The following is a 13,776-nucleotide window of genomic DNA, read 5'->3' as shown; positions in this document are numbered from 1 at the left end:
TAGAGTCCAAAGCTGCTTCCCCTCCCCAGTTCCACTTCTCAACCTGTGGACCCTCAGAGCCAGTCCCACCAAAGCTCCACGGAGCTGCCGCTGAAGCACCTCCAAAGCGCCCCTGATCCCATGACGTGACTCATGGAGTCTCTCTGGATTGGCAAGTGTTTCTTCTTAGGCACCTCGAGAAGGCTCAAGCTGAAAGTACAGATTGTAAATTAAGATGTTTGCGGCCAGGGGAGCCCAGCTAAAATGCTGTCTTCCAGGAAGATGGGTGTTCTGTGTTCCCTCTTCTGTCTTCCAATAAACCAGGGGTTAGCAAACATGTTATAGGCTTGTGGACCAGGCAGTCTCTGTCACAACTACTCTTGCCTTTGTACGGCAAAAGCAGTCACAGTTTGTTCCCAGTGGGGAAGGTTACCTCTGAGTATTAAGTGGAATTACCAAATGTTCTTTTTCTTTTTGTCAAAACGCAGTTTTGCCCTGGCGGAATTATATCCAAATCTCCTCTAAGGAAAGAACTGGAGCAACCCAATATCTCAGTTTCCATCTGACTTGATGTTTATACAAGTAGGTGAAGCCTGCACTCCAACAAGCCCTTGTTGGTGACCCTTGGGCATAAGCATCACAAACTGCAGCTGGAGGTCAGCCCAGTGGCTGAAGGACAACCGTGTCCTCATTCCTGCTGCTGCTGCTGCTGCTGCTAAGTGCTTCAGTCGTGTCCGACTCTGTGCAACCCCATAGACGGCAGCCCACCAGGCTCCCCCGTCCCTGGGATTCTCCAGGCAAGAACACTGGAGCCTCTGTCTATAGAACATGCTACATCAAGTCCCCCTATCTACTTCAAGGGAATTCCAAATATAGACTCTCTTATGGAATTTGACTTGAAATTCAATCCCAGACCAGAGGTTATTAACCTGGAGTCCACAAATGCCCTGAAATCATATGCATGGTGTAATGTTCTGTGGGTATGTGCGTCCTCATTTTCCTTGGGAAGGGGACCATCAGTTTTCATCAGCTTCTGGGAATGGTCTTCAGCCCTACAAGTTAAGAACTACTGCTCTCAAGCAACATCCTAAGATCTGGCCAACCAAGAGAACTAACGACATTTATAACAGAGGATTTGGAAATTGTCTCTTTTTCTTCCAAGAAGCAAATTTCACCTTGTAAACTTGGTTTCATTCACCCTCAAAAGGTCCCCTGACAATTTTCTTAGCTTTTAGATGTCCAAGAAGACTTTTAAAAGAACAGAGATCATTCAGAGTTGATCCAGGCTGGAGAGTGACATAAGGAATCAGAAGGGGAATGGAGTGTTTCTCATGCAGTGACTCCGCTTGAGCAGATGGATGAGCTGGAGGCAGTAGACACATTTCAGCAGGGTGCTGGCATCAGACTCCTAGTCATATCTTTGGGATATAAGGACCAAGAAATTCTGTCATCTGGCCGAAGTTTGTAGCCTTTTCCTCAAGTGCCCTGACAGCTGATACAGAATGTTCCAGAGTGGAAACATGCCCTGCTCCTTTGAATTTAAGGTTTCCACAAGCCATGAGACCACTTATTCAGCAGCACATGCTCTGTGTGCACATACACGAACTCCGAGGCAAGAGGAGAATAAAGGGTGTACTGTGGGAATCCCAGCACTTACATGGAGTTGTTATAGTTTGACACAATTCCAGGAGATTCTCCTGCAGTGGGACTTTGAAAACAAGGATTGTTCACATTGCAGAAAATTCCCTGGAGCCATGGCAACATTCCTGCTGAGGGCATCGCCTTGTTGGGAAAATGGCCTTTAAGAAAGGAAAGGAAGACAAGGAGTTAGACCTTGACACTAAGAAGGATGCAGGTCCTAGGAGCTAGAGCCTCTGCAGGATGGACCCTGGTCCTTCTGGTGCTTTCCTTCATGTACCAATGTTTAAGAAGCAGAAGCATCTAATGTACGCCTGGCCCTGTGCTGGGTGCTGGAGACAGGGTCTCTTCTCTCAAGCTTCCAGGGTAGTGGTGGGATGGAAACATACCTAACAGAGGCATGGATGGACCTGTGAAGGGTGAACAGAGGAGGAGCACACTGTGTTGTGGGGAGATGGAAGGCATGGAGCGATGTTAGAGCGAGAAGCCTCCATGCCTTGCTGATGTTTAATGAGGAGAAGAGGTTTGTCTATTCCTTCCACAACTGTGTATTGAGCATCTACCCCCAAGCATTAAAGAGGGAGCACAGGTTATAGGCTCCTTGAGGGGCCAGGTACACAAGCAAGGGTTTAATGGGCAGAAGGCTGTCCATATTCAGAATATGGGGCCTGAAACTCACTAACAAGAGGATGGAAAACCAGAACAGGGGACTGAACAGCTGGTATGACTCCTGAGGATCCCACACCGGCTGCCAAGAGCCCAGAAGAAGTCATCCCAGCCAGAAACCAGGCGAAAGCTTTCTCTGAGGAGCATAGTATAAGAGAGGCACACATACCTTCATCCTCGGTCCCAGGACACCTCTGGGGTCCAAGAAATACTACATTATTAATACACTATTTTCTGTCCCTTCTTATTTATTTAAATTGGAGGCTAATTACTTAATATTGTAGTGGTTTTTGCCATACATTGACATGGATCAGCCATGGGTGTACATGTGTTCCCCATCCTGAACCCGCCACCCACCTTCCTCCCCATCCCATCCCTCTGGGTCATCCCAGTGCACCAGCCCTGAGCACCCTGTCTCATGCATCAAACCTGGACTGGTGATATCCCTTCTTATTTTTTCTTTAGCACCATGCCTAATATATTTCTAAACTATCTTCAAAATATAGGGCTGGCCAAAAAATTTGTTTGGGTTTATCTACATCTTAACCGAATGAACTTTTTGGCCAACCCAATATTTCAAAGAACTCATCTATAATCTGCTCCCTTTAAAAGTACAAAGAGTTTAGGTGTAGAAAAAACCAACCAAACAAAAAATAATTACACAATTCTTTAGTAACCACATGTATTTGTGTAGAATGTGCAGGATTTAAAAGTTAGTTTGCATAATGTGTTTTCTGCATTCTAGGCATGAAATGATGATAAGCAGATCAGATCCTGGCACCCCCCAGTCCCCAGACCCTTTCTTAAACAAAGTGATAGGGACCTCCAGGCATGCCAAGGCTCCCCCTACCCCAGCTCTGTTATGCTTACATTCATGTTTGCTGTAGAGGGGGTTGACATTCCTTAACCAGATCAAGACCAGAAATAAAGATAAAGGCCACACGAGTTCCACCACAAAGCGAATCTGGAAAAACAAAACACAAAGTGAGAAAGACCAGTGATACTAAGTGACTACAGGAAACATACCCCGAGCAGACACACTTCATTTCCATGTCTGTCTCTGCAACAGGACTCTGGTTGTGGCATATTTAAAGGACTTCCTTTTTAGACCTTACCTTCCATACTGCCTCTACTCTGATATATTGGACCCCCAAGACTTGGTGTCATCTGGGTTCCAGTCTGCCTCTATTTTATTGGGTTGGCTAAAAGGTTCATTCGGGTTTTCCTGTAAGATGATATGGACAAATCCAATTGATTATTTTGGCCAACCCAATTGAAAACTTTGTTAGCACAGTACGTTCATCAAAAATCATCAGGATAAGTGCTTCAGTGCTTTTTGGATGTTGCTGTGCACGTGAATGCAAATTCTGATTCTCTAAGGCCCTATCAGATCTCACATGTCTAACAAGCTCCCAGGTAATGCTGATGCCGCAGGTAGTAAAGGTCTCCTGATAACCTCTCCTTCTGCAGATGAGGAAACAGGGGCCCAGGAAGGGCAGGTGACTGGTGCAGTATCTCATGGGCAGTGATGGCATTGGAGCCAAAATCCAGACTCCTGTCTCCAGGCCCAGAGCTCTGCCCCTCCTCACTGCCCTGTTTTCTTATGGTGCCACTGGACTTCGCATGTGTGGTCACTGAATGAATGAATGAAGGTGCAAATCCTTCCATGAAATACTGTGATTCACAGTAAAGTCAAACCCAGAAATCTAAATTTACCAACATTTTTCTTCAACAATTTCTTGTTGCTTAAATAAACAAAGAAGGGCACACTGCCATGAGATTTTACAATACTGGAAGGAGTTATCAGTATCAACATATGACTGAACGTCGGTATTTAATTTAGGTTCAATTTAGAGTTTAAGGACTCTTGACTCCAAAGAAGAACCAGTTGGTTGCTGCAGCCCACACTCCAAGGCATGTCAGGGTGTGGTTGGAGGTGTGGGATTATTGGTATTGAGAGATATGTATTGGGGAATGTAATAGTTCTTCCACCCAACCCCCATTCAGAAATGCATTAAAACTAAAGCAGAATTTAAGCAGATGGCTGAAAATAGAAATGTAAGCCTATATAGATCAGCTAGGGGCTATTCATGTGGCTTTAAATTTAACCCTTTATTGTTCCTTCCAAAGAAATGTACTTAAATTCTCAGCAGAATGGTGGACACCATATCAGGTGCTCAATAAACCTTTGTTCCATTTCTATGGGTTAGGACTAATGTACTTAAATTCTCAGGAGAATGGCAGACAACATCAGTTCAGTTCAGTCATTCAGTCGTGTCTGACTCTTCGAGACCCCATGAATCACAGCACTCCAGGCCTTCCTGTCCATCACCAACTCTTGGAGTTTACTCAAACTCATGTCATCGAGTCGGTGATGCCATCCAGCCATCTCATCCTCTGTCGTCCCCTTCTCCTCCTGCCCCCAATCCCTCCCAGCATCAGAGTTTTTTCCAATGAGTCAACTCTTCGCATGAAGTGGCCAAAGTATTGGAGTTTCAGCTTTAGCATTAGTCCTTCCAATGAACACTCAGGACTGATCTCCTTCAGAATGGACTGGTTGGATCTCCTTGAAGTCCAAGGGACTCTCAAGAGTCTTCTCCAACACCACAGTTCAAAAGCATCAATTCTTCAGCGCTCAGCTTTCTTCAGAGTCCAACTCTCACATCCATACATAACCACAGGAAAAACCATAGCCTTGACTAGATGGACCTTTGTTGGCAAAGTAATGTCTCTGCTTTTGAATATGCTATCTAGGTTGGTCATAACTTTCCTTCCAAGGAGTGAGCATCTTTTAATTTCATGGCTGCAATCACCATCTGCAGTAGACAACATAGCATATGCTCAATAAATCTTTGTTCCTTCTCTGTTGGTTAGGTCTGCTGGCAAACAGATTATTACAAATCATAACATAAGTCAATGAGAGAAAAAAGACAATACATTGAAGAAAAGAAAAAAAATGTTTAGGATAGGTGGTGATTATGCTGTTGTAACATTTACAAAACCTTTTATCCAAAATATGTCTAGGGATGATGTATTAGAAGACAAACTCACACAAACATTATGGGAAGAAGAAAGAATAGTAGATTTTTCCTTAAACCACTCGTTTTTAAGACTTCTCCTATACATTCTCCCCACAAATGGCAAAACACCAATATCAGACAAGTCCCATCCAGTATTAAAAGGACTGGCTCCGAGCACGCTTGGTAGTCATAAAAATGTTGGCAGTTCCCCCAGGCCATGCAAATCAAGGGTGGAGGGGTAAAAACTGTCCACAGTTACCCTGTTTCACTGTTAAGGACGCACCCATTCCTGCTGGTCACTAGAGCTCTTCCCATGGCACTCATCGTCATTACTCCTTCATGCAGGTGGACCGCTCCCTGGCTATAAGCTTCCTGAGGGCAGGGACCATGTCTGTCCTTGTCACTACACCCAATACAGGGCCAAGTTTATAAAAAATGTCCAGTAAATATTGGCGGAATGAATGAATCTTTGTCAAGACTGGTCTAGGAGGCTCCTCTGGAAAGTTGGAGGTGACTCAGTGGCTCAGGTAAACAACAGTTTGCAAATTGAACAAACTGCTTCCCTCATGGACAGTACGCTGGCTTCACAGCTTCCATCCCAAATTTCCCCATCCCACCCACTCTCCAACCAGTCCCCATCACTTGGTAAGTTTGGAGAGCAAGTTCTGCAAGATAGTAATGTGAGTGATAGGTGCAAACTATGAAACCAAAACTTTTTCCTGGTGTCCTCACCAAGGAAATGAGACAACCAGTCCAAATTCTACATCTTTGATTCTTCCTTAAGACAACTGCTTGCAGCATTGGCTGTCTATCGTCTACTAAGTCAGCCACCTTCCATGTAGCAATGCCTACCTGGGAATAGGCTGGTATATGAAACATTGCTGCTGATTTGGGAATGGGGAGACCTAGGTTAGGAATCACTTTGGGGCTTGTTTTATCTCCAAGTCTCAGTTTTCTCATCTGTGAAATCAGCCTATTCTATCCTATAGCTTATACTGAGGGTTAAAAGTGTGTCAACAGCAGAGGTTCTTAGCTGACTTTTCTGTCTACTAGCTGTACAACCTCGGGTAACCCATTCGATCTCTCCATGCCTTGGGGTCTCATCTGTAAAATGGGAGTGCTATCAGGACCTACCTCTCAGAGCAGTTGTGAGAATGAAGTGAGTTCAGTTTGTAAAACACCTGAAGCAGAGTCTGGCACATAGAAACATACTATGGACATGAGACGTTTATTACTGACCCTCACTTCCCACAAGGGTCACAGGGACATTATAAGTGACAGCACATTGTAAAGTCTGAACAGCAAGGAGCTATAATTTAAATTATCTGCAAGGTCCTAGGTCTGCCCTCCACTCACATTCACGTTTCCTCCTTTTTCTTCCTTTCTGGAGTCAAAACTACTCAGTTTTCAGTTTGGAAGAATGGGGCTTTCTGAGAAAACTAACCACACACTGTCCCCTACTCCATGGAGGATCTTGGGCCAGGGGAGGGTCAGCCAGCCTGGTCTACCTGTCCTGTGGATAAAATTCCCAAACCCAGGCTAGTGGATCTCATCCCTCTTTGTCATGTAAGTCACACATTCTCTTACCCACTTACTCACTCACACTTGTAGTTTTGAAATATCTGGTCTTTGCAAGTCCACCTATCCGGGGAGGCCAGTTCAGAACTTTACTTTCCTCCTTCACCCTTTGCTGAGGGTAAGGACTAGTACAGCTTTGCCCAGGTTTTCCTCTTTACCACATCTCTGAATTAGGGCCTCTATTTTCCACCTGAAGTCCCTGCCTCTCAAATGATCACCTTCATCAACTTAGGTCTGTGGTTCTCACATGGCTGAATGCAGGAATCTGTAGGGAGCTCGGGCCATGCCCCACATCAATTACACCAGGGTGTCTGGCCATGGGACATCAGTTTGGTATTTTTTTGTTTGTTTTTTAACACTTCTCAGGTAGTTCCAGTGTGTGGCTGGGACTGAGACCCACTGGCCCAAGTAGTAGTTGGTAATCTTTGAAAAGCAGTTTTGGAGAAGTCAGTGTTACTGTTCAACTCTGCGAGTATTTGTTTAGATAGGGCTGCATTTCACACTTCACTTCCTGCACAAAGACCACCAGCAATTCTTTTCTAGCCTTTCTAGCCTGACAAGTCCCCACAACAACCTCGTCCCCTCCCCCAGAACTATATGTGTAGCCCCCATCCCAGAGCGGCATCTTTGTCCCTGATGCTCAACTGTGCACAGGCATACCCTAGGGAGAAATTCCACAGTATAATTAAACACATGTTTTCGGAGTAGCTCTCCCTCCCCACACCCCTCGTCTTTAAACATGTCTGTAACTAATTAAGCCCAGCCGAAGCTCAGAAGGGGCTGGTGGAAATTTTTTTTCTCAAACTGGTATTTCCTTGTTCTCTTTTTTTTTTTTTTTGCCCCCTCCTCCCCCTTTACCACTCAATCTACTTAGGGGAGGAGGGGGTCACAGGGAAGGGCAGAGTCATGCTTGTTGTTTGAAACCTTGGTCAGCTAGGTTTTCTTCCCTCCTACTCTGTTTTCAATTTGAAAGCGGGTGGCCAAGGATCCAAACAGCTGCATGATTTCCCCTTTTGCACTGAGAGCCCAGACAGGATTGTCATCCTGAATGAATATGCCCCAAGACCTGAGCAGGTTTGGAACTAGCTGCCCAGCCTTCCCTCACCTGCCAGGTTCTCCTCACCTAATTCTGGCCCCTAGGTCAAAGGTCATGGATATACCAGATGCCCAAGTCTGGGGCCCACTCTCACAAATCCTCGTGTGCGCCTGCTAAGTCACTAAGTCATGTCTGACTCTCTGCGACCCCGTGGACTGTAGCCCATCAGGCTCCTCTGTCCATGGAATTTCCCAGGAGAGAATGCTGGAGTGGGATGCCATTTCCTTCTTCAGGGGATCTTATGGACCTGGGGATCAAACCTGCGTTTCCTGCATTGGCAAGTGAGTTCTTTACCACCAAGCCACCTGGGAAGCTCCATGAATTCTCAGGTTTCCCCAAATATCCTGCCCTGATATGGAAGCTGGGACCAGAGAGATGACACCAAGGGGCCCTAGACTGTGGGCTCTAAGGGGCAAGAGACACACCTAATATGTCTTTATAAACTCACTCAACACAGTGCCTGCCTCATCGAAAATATGAGCAATATGTGTACTTGCTAGGGAACAGAGGGAGAACTCTTATCACTAGAAATGCATACTCTGGGGAATGAACTCCTTGAGGAGTTTGCTCTTATCCCTGCCAACCCCATTCTCTCTTCTGAGCTCCCAGAGCTCATCTTCATCTCCTGCCCCATGCCGCCTTCCTCTCCACTACTGCACATGTTTTGCTGCTCAGTCATTGTGCGCAGATACCCGCTCCCACCCCGGCTCTGAGTTCCATGAGGACAGGGGCTATCTAACGCGCGGATAACTAGGCCACAGAAAGTGGAAGTGTTAGTCACTCAGCCACGTCCAGCTCTTTGCGACTCCATGGACTGTAGCCGGCAGGCTCCTCTGTCCATGGAATTCTCCAGGCAAGAATACTGGAGTGGATTGCCATTCCCTTTTCCAGGTGACCTTCCCAACCCAGGGATTGATCTTAGGTCTCCTGCATTGCAAGTAGATTCTTTACCATCTCAGCCACCAGGGAAGCCCCTAGGTCACAGATAGTGACCATAAAACCCACTTTCCCAGGTCTGTTATCACTTTACACTCGTTGTTCTGGTATACTCATCATTAGTGCCTCCTTTCACTTTTAAAGCTACCCTGGATTGGATGATAAACTAGATGGTCACCCTATCTTTGTTGTCTTCCTGACCAGCTTACTACACAGGGCTTGCTACCTGGGGGCAGTGTGGGGTCACTGGCGTGTCTGCCTGTCCTGGAGCCCTGGGTCCAGCCCCACCAGTCACTAACCTCCAAAGACTCAATAACGTCACTGATGGCCATGGTGGATAACAGTGGAGGCTGTCTCACAGAATTGAGATGAGGGTTAAATGAAGTGATACTTAGTGCCATGCCAGACATTCAGTAATACTTGATAAATGTCAACAGAGGAAGGAAAAACAAAGGGATGGGGGTGGGGGAAGCAAAGATCTGAAGACTTCCCTTTTATGACCTTAAGGGATAAAGAGAGGAAGAAGGGGGAAATCTGGTATCTGGTTTTTGCTCTTGCTCTGCCCACAATAGTAAACATCCAAAACCATGAAAGTCTGAGGAATTAAAAACCTAGGAGCTGGGTTATGGGCTGGGTGAGTTTTTTCTTTTTCTTTTCTTTCTTATAGTCATCATTTTGTGGAGGCAGAAGCTTCCAAAAAGTTTACAGAAGGGGCCACAGATCCCTATCAGAGCTCTTGGGGGCTGTGGGGATATCTCCATCATACCCAGACATCCTGGAAATTCCTGGAATGTAGCAGTGGAGAAGCTAGCTGGAGGCACACCAGACAAAGGCTTCAATCTCCATCATCCCAATGGCACCAAATGATTGTCAGGCCTGACTATGTGCACCCTGGGAGATTCCCCCAGCCAAGGTCCTCAGCCTGAAAGGCCCTGTCTCACCACATAGGCGCTGGCAATGCTGCCTCCAGGAAGCACACTGGGGAGAAGATAGAATCCCTGAACAGAGACCACCCACCAGCACCAGGGAAAGCAAGCAGAAACTGTGAGGGCCTCTGAGCCAAAAGGGTTTTGAAGATAGGGTTTTTGAAAATAGGGTTATTCTCTGTAACAGCAACACACTTGCCACAGGAATGGAATCATTTCAGGCCAGCAGCTATTGTCCCTGGGTGCATTTTTAGAGGACCATGAAGAGCACATTGAGAGTAAAACTGAGTGAAAATCTAGGCTAAACATCATGTAGGCAGAGACCGTGATTGTCTTGTTACTGTGTGCCCAGCACCTGGCCAAGTGCCTGGCTATTACTGTTGTTGTTTAGTCACTAAGTCATGTTTGACTCTGCGACCCTGTGGACTGCAGCACGCCAGACTTCCCAGTCCTTCACTATTCAGGCCCACTGAGTCAGTGATGCCATCCAGCCATCTCATCCTCTGTCGCCCCCTTCTCCTGCCCTCAATCTTTCCCAGCATCAGGGTCTTTTCCAATGAGTCGATTATTAAGTATTTGTTAACTGAAGGAGCAAATGAATAAATGAATGAATTTAATAACGAGTCTGCTTCAGTTTTTGCCTATTTGCATTCTACGAAGGAAGCCCCTGGAAATAGAGATTAAGTTTCTGATTACTTTTAGTATAGCGTTCTTGGGGTAACATATAACTTCAGTGCTAGTTTGAAAATCACACCAGCTTTGACAAAGGAAAGCAGCCTGAGGATAGTGGTGTCTCCCAGTAGGAAGGGGTCCTAACTTGGCTTCCCCTACAGTCTCCCTAAATCCTGTCCAAGACACACAAATGGGAAGAATCATCTGTCCACTGGTTGACTGTGGCCCTTGCTGCTCCCTTTCGTGCCAGTTATTAACCTATCGTCTCTCAGCTCCAAACCCTCTTGCTAGCCAGGGCTTCCTCCTCTTGGGTCTGAGCCTGAGACTGGGCTCAGAGACCTCAGCAGTGGCCTCGTTGTGTCCCTTCCTCACAGATCTGCATTTCGGCTCTGCTGACATCACCTCTGTGTTTCTAAGACTTAGCAATCCCACTTTCTCCCTGGTTCTCTCAGGTGTAGGGGTGGTAATTGTATCCTGCAATTGCTGCCTCCATGTCACCTGGAGCTCTTTTACATCCTCAGGTACCAGCTTGCTGCTGCTGCTAAGTCACTTCAATCGTGTCCGACTCTGTGCGACCCCATAGACGGCAGCCCACCACGCTCCCCGTCCGTGGGATTCTCCAGGCAAGAACACTGGAGTGGGTTGCCATTTCCTTCTCCAACGTGTGAAAGTGAAAAGTGAAAGCAAAGTCGCTCAGTCGTGTCAGACTCTTCTCGACCCTATGGACTGCAGCCTACTAGGCTCCTCCATCCATGGGATTCTCCAGGCAAGAGTACTGGAGTGGGTTGCTATTGCCTTCTCCTAGGTACCAACTTGGTTACCAGCTAATGCCTCCTTCCATTAGAGTCCCTCTGACTGGACTGTGACTGAGATACTCATCAGGGGTCCTCAGATATTACATCTGTTGGCCCCCTTCCTTCTCCAACCTCCTTTCCAATACCCATGAAAACCCTGTCCTGACCACAAAAACCCACACGGAATCGAGGCTTGGAACAGATCTGTTATCTTCCTCCCCATAGCCCATCTTCCTCCCCGTCTCCTCCTACCTCGCCTGGCTCTATCTCAGTCCTATCCACTCAGTCCTCCCCCGCTTCTTCTTCTCTTGGCTCCTTTAGTCACCCAGCATTGCCATGCCCCTGAGGCCGCAGCAATGTGCATTATCTATAGTTACGTATTCACTCTGTATCGTTTCCCAGAAAAAATTGACAGAGGCCAGATGGATTTACATGTACACCCTTGGGGTCCTCTGATCTCTTGTGGCTGTTGGCTGTTCTTCTCAGGGGATATTTGGCCTGTGTTCCTTTTTCTTGCTCTTGGTCTCAAAACATACTTCAGTTTCTCTCAGCCATACTAGAAATGAGTCCAGGGTAGGATCTGTGCCTTTTAAGTCCCTGGTCCAGCCCAGTACATGTGTGCTCACTGGAAGGCTCAGTAAACATCTGTGGTGCTGATAAGGTATTATAGCTCATCGAATCTGACACCATCAAGATGCGTTGTTACCTTTTTTAATGGGTTGTTGTTTTTGCACACTAAGAAAAGAACGCATCACTTGATTGTGAGCTGTAGTTCAATTTCAGAAATGTGAAAAAACAGTGTGCCGTTTAGAACCAATGAAATATAGTATCATTGGTTTGGGAAGCTCTTGGAAACCGTAGTTTTCCTTTGAGCCTGATTTTTAGGACTTTGGACTCTTTCCGCCACACAGTATGAATGCACAAGGGAATGCCGACAGAGACGGAGGCTTAAAAACCAGGGGCGGGGAGGGATGGGCAGGCAATGGGTTCATGTGCAGGACAGGCAAAAGCACACTTCACAGTACGGCCACGCTGGGCTGCGGATGGAGGGCAGCTACCTCAGGACAGAGAAGCACATCTTCCTGGGAAGGACCCTCGTCAGAACGGCACATTGAGGAGCCAGACATTACTTGCTGCTTCGGTGACAAATAGCAACTAACCCATTGGCTTCTCACCCTCCCCGCTCCCACCCCACCCATTCTCTCCATTGTCTATTTGCTCCACACCTCCTCAGTCCAAGACCACAGAGTCTCCTCTCTTACCTTTTGCCTTTTCCGCAGGGTCCAGTTCTTCCACAGCAGAAGCTTGATCTGTCTGGCAAAGCCCATGCTGGTGATCACGGAAGATCGGAGATCACTCCCAGCCCTCTGTCTGTGACAGGGGCTCACAGGCAGCAATGGACATAAATGGTGCCCAGAGCACCTCCAGCTTAGGCTGCTGTGTCCTTCACGGGGTGATTAAAGGCTACTTTCTTCAGAGCATAATCCCTTTTAATTACACATAAGCCCTTCATGGAGGAAAGCAGGCTGACACTCTGTTGGCTTCTTTTTGGAAACACATGAGTGACGGAGCACTAAGTGAATCGAGGTGGGGGCATTTCATGGGAAACCAAGACCCTCAGGCTTCCTGTCCATCAAAGGGGTTCCTAGAGTTCCTGAAGGGGATATGCCTTTGGGAATCTGACCTTTCAGTTTGGGACAGAATCTCTCCCCATAAATATAGGATGGGCTGTGTCCTCTGAAATAGCTTGCCCTGAGCAAGCACCCAAGGACTGACGACTACTTTAAAGCCCAGTCAGATCACTTGCCAGATCTGAAGTCATCTCTCCTTTTAAAAAACCTTTATCTTGCTCTGTAGTGACTTTAGGTCAGCTATTTGTAGGCATCTCTGAGTTTAGTGGATGGTAAAGAGTTTTTTTCTCCTGTGCTGAAATTGATCAGCTAGTCATGGCTACCTGGAGCTGTGGTGGAAAAGTTGCTGGAAACCTCCATGCTCAGCAGAACAGACTGTGATTGGCCAGTCATGTCTGACACAGTCTAGGCTTGAGAAGAAATAGTGGGTGGATAAGCTACTATATTCCAGCTCACGGTGGATGGACTCGTCATTTGCAGGTGAATCCATGATCCCAAACATCTCAAACAGAAGCCTTTCTGCTGCTTCACCACTGGGAACTTTTAGTCTCCACCATTTCAAATCTTAGTAGTTACTTTTTTTTTTTTTTTTAAAGACTCTAGACCCTTGAGACCTTGATAGGGTGGATGGAGAGTCATAGAGTAGGAATGGCTGCTGACTTCATGGAATTAATGATCTGGTTGTAGACATGAGACATGAACTTGGATAAGTTAAGGAGTGTGATGGAATCCATGAGCACAAACAGGCTGTGTACGGTAGGATTTCCAAGAGGAAGAGAATGGTTTCTGGTTTGGTGTTCAGTAGCTAAGTCCTGTCTGACTGTTTGTAACCCCATGGAC

The 13,776-nt window shown here is 46.6% G+C and overlaps 1 protein-coding gene across 1 annotated transcript in view; it reads right to left on the bottom strand.

Moving 5' to 3' along the window:
- The window catches only part of ABCA4 (ATP binding cassette subfamily A member 4), a 144,453-nt gene extending 131,606 nt beyond the window's left edge, over positions 1 to 12,847 (bottom strand). The window contains exons 1-3 of the mRNA XM_061411147.1: positions 12,568 to 12,847; positions 3,154 to 3,247; positions 1,637 to 1,778 (exon numbers count right to left, since the gene is read on the bottom strand). Of these exons, the coding sequence (XP_061267131.1) occupies positions 1,637 to 1,778; positions 3,154 to 3,247; positions 12,568 to 12,633 (302 nt within the window). The 5' untranslated portion in view covers positions 12,634 to 12,847. The remainder of the gene's footprint in view (positions 1 to 1,636; positions 1,779 to 3,153; positions 3,248 to 12,567) is intronic.
- Between the last annotated feature and the right edge of the window lie 929 nt (positions 12,848 to 13,776).

The sequence above is a fragment of the Bos javanicus genome, chromosome 3 (assembly GCF_032452875.1).
Source record: "Bos javanicus breed banteng chromosome 3, ARS-OSU_banteng_1.0, whole genome shotgun sequence".
Classification (NCBI taxonomy): domain Eukaryota; kingdom Metazoa; phylum Chordata; class Mammalia; order Artiodactyla; family Bovidae; genus Bos; species Bos javanicus.
Note: the sequence above shows the minus strand (reverse complement) of the source record. Positions and strands in the feature narration are given on the sequence as shown.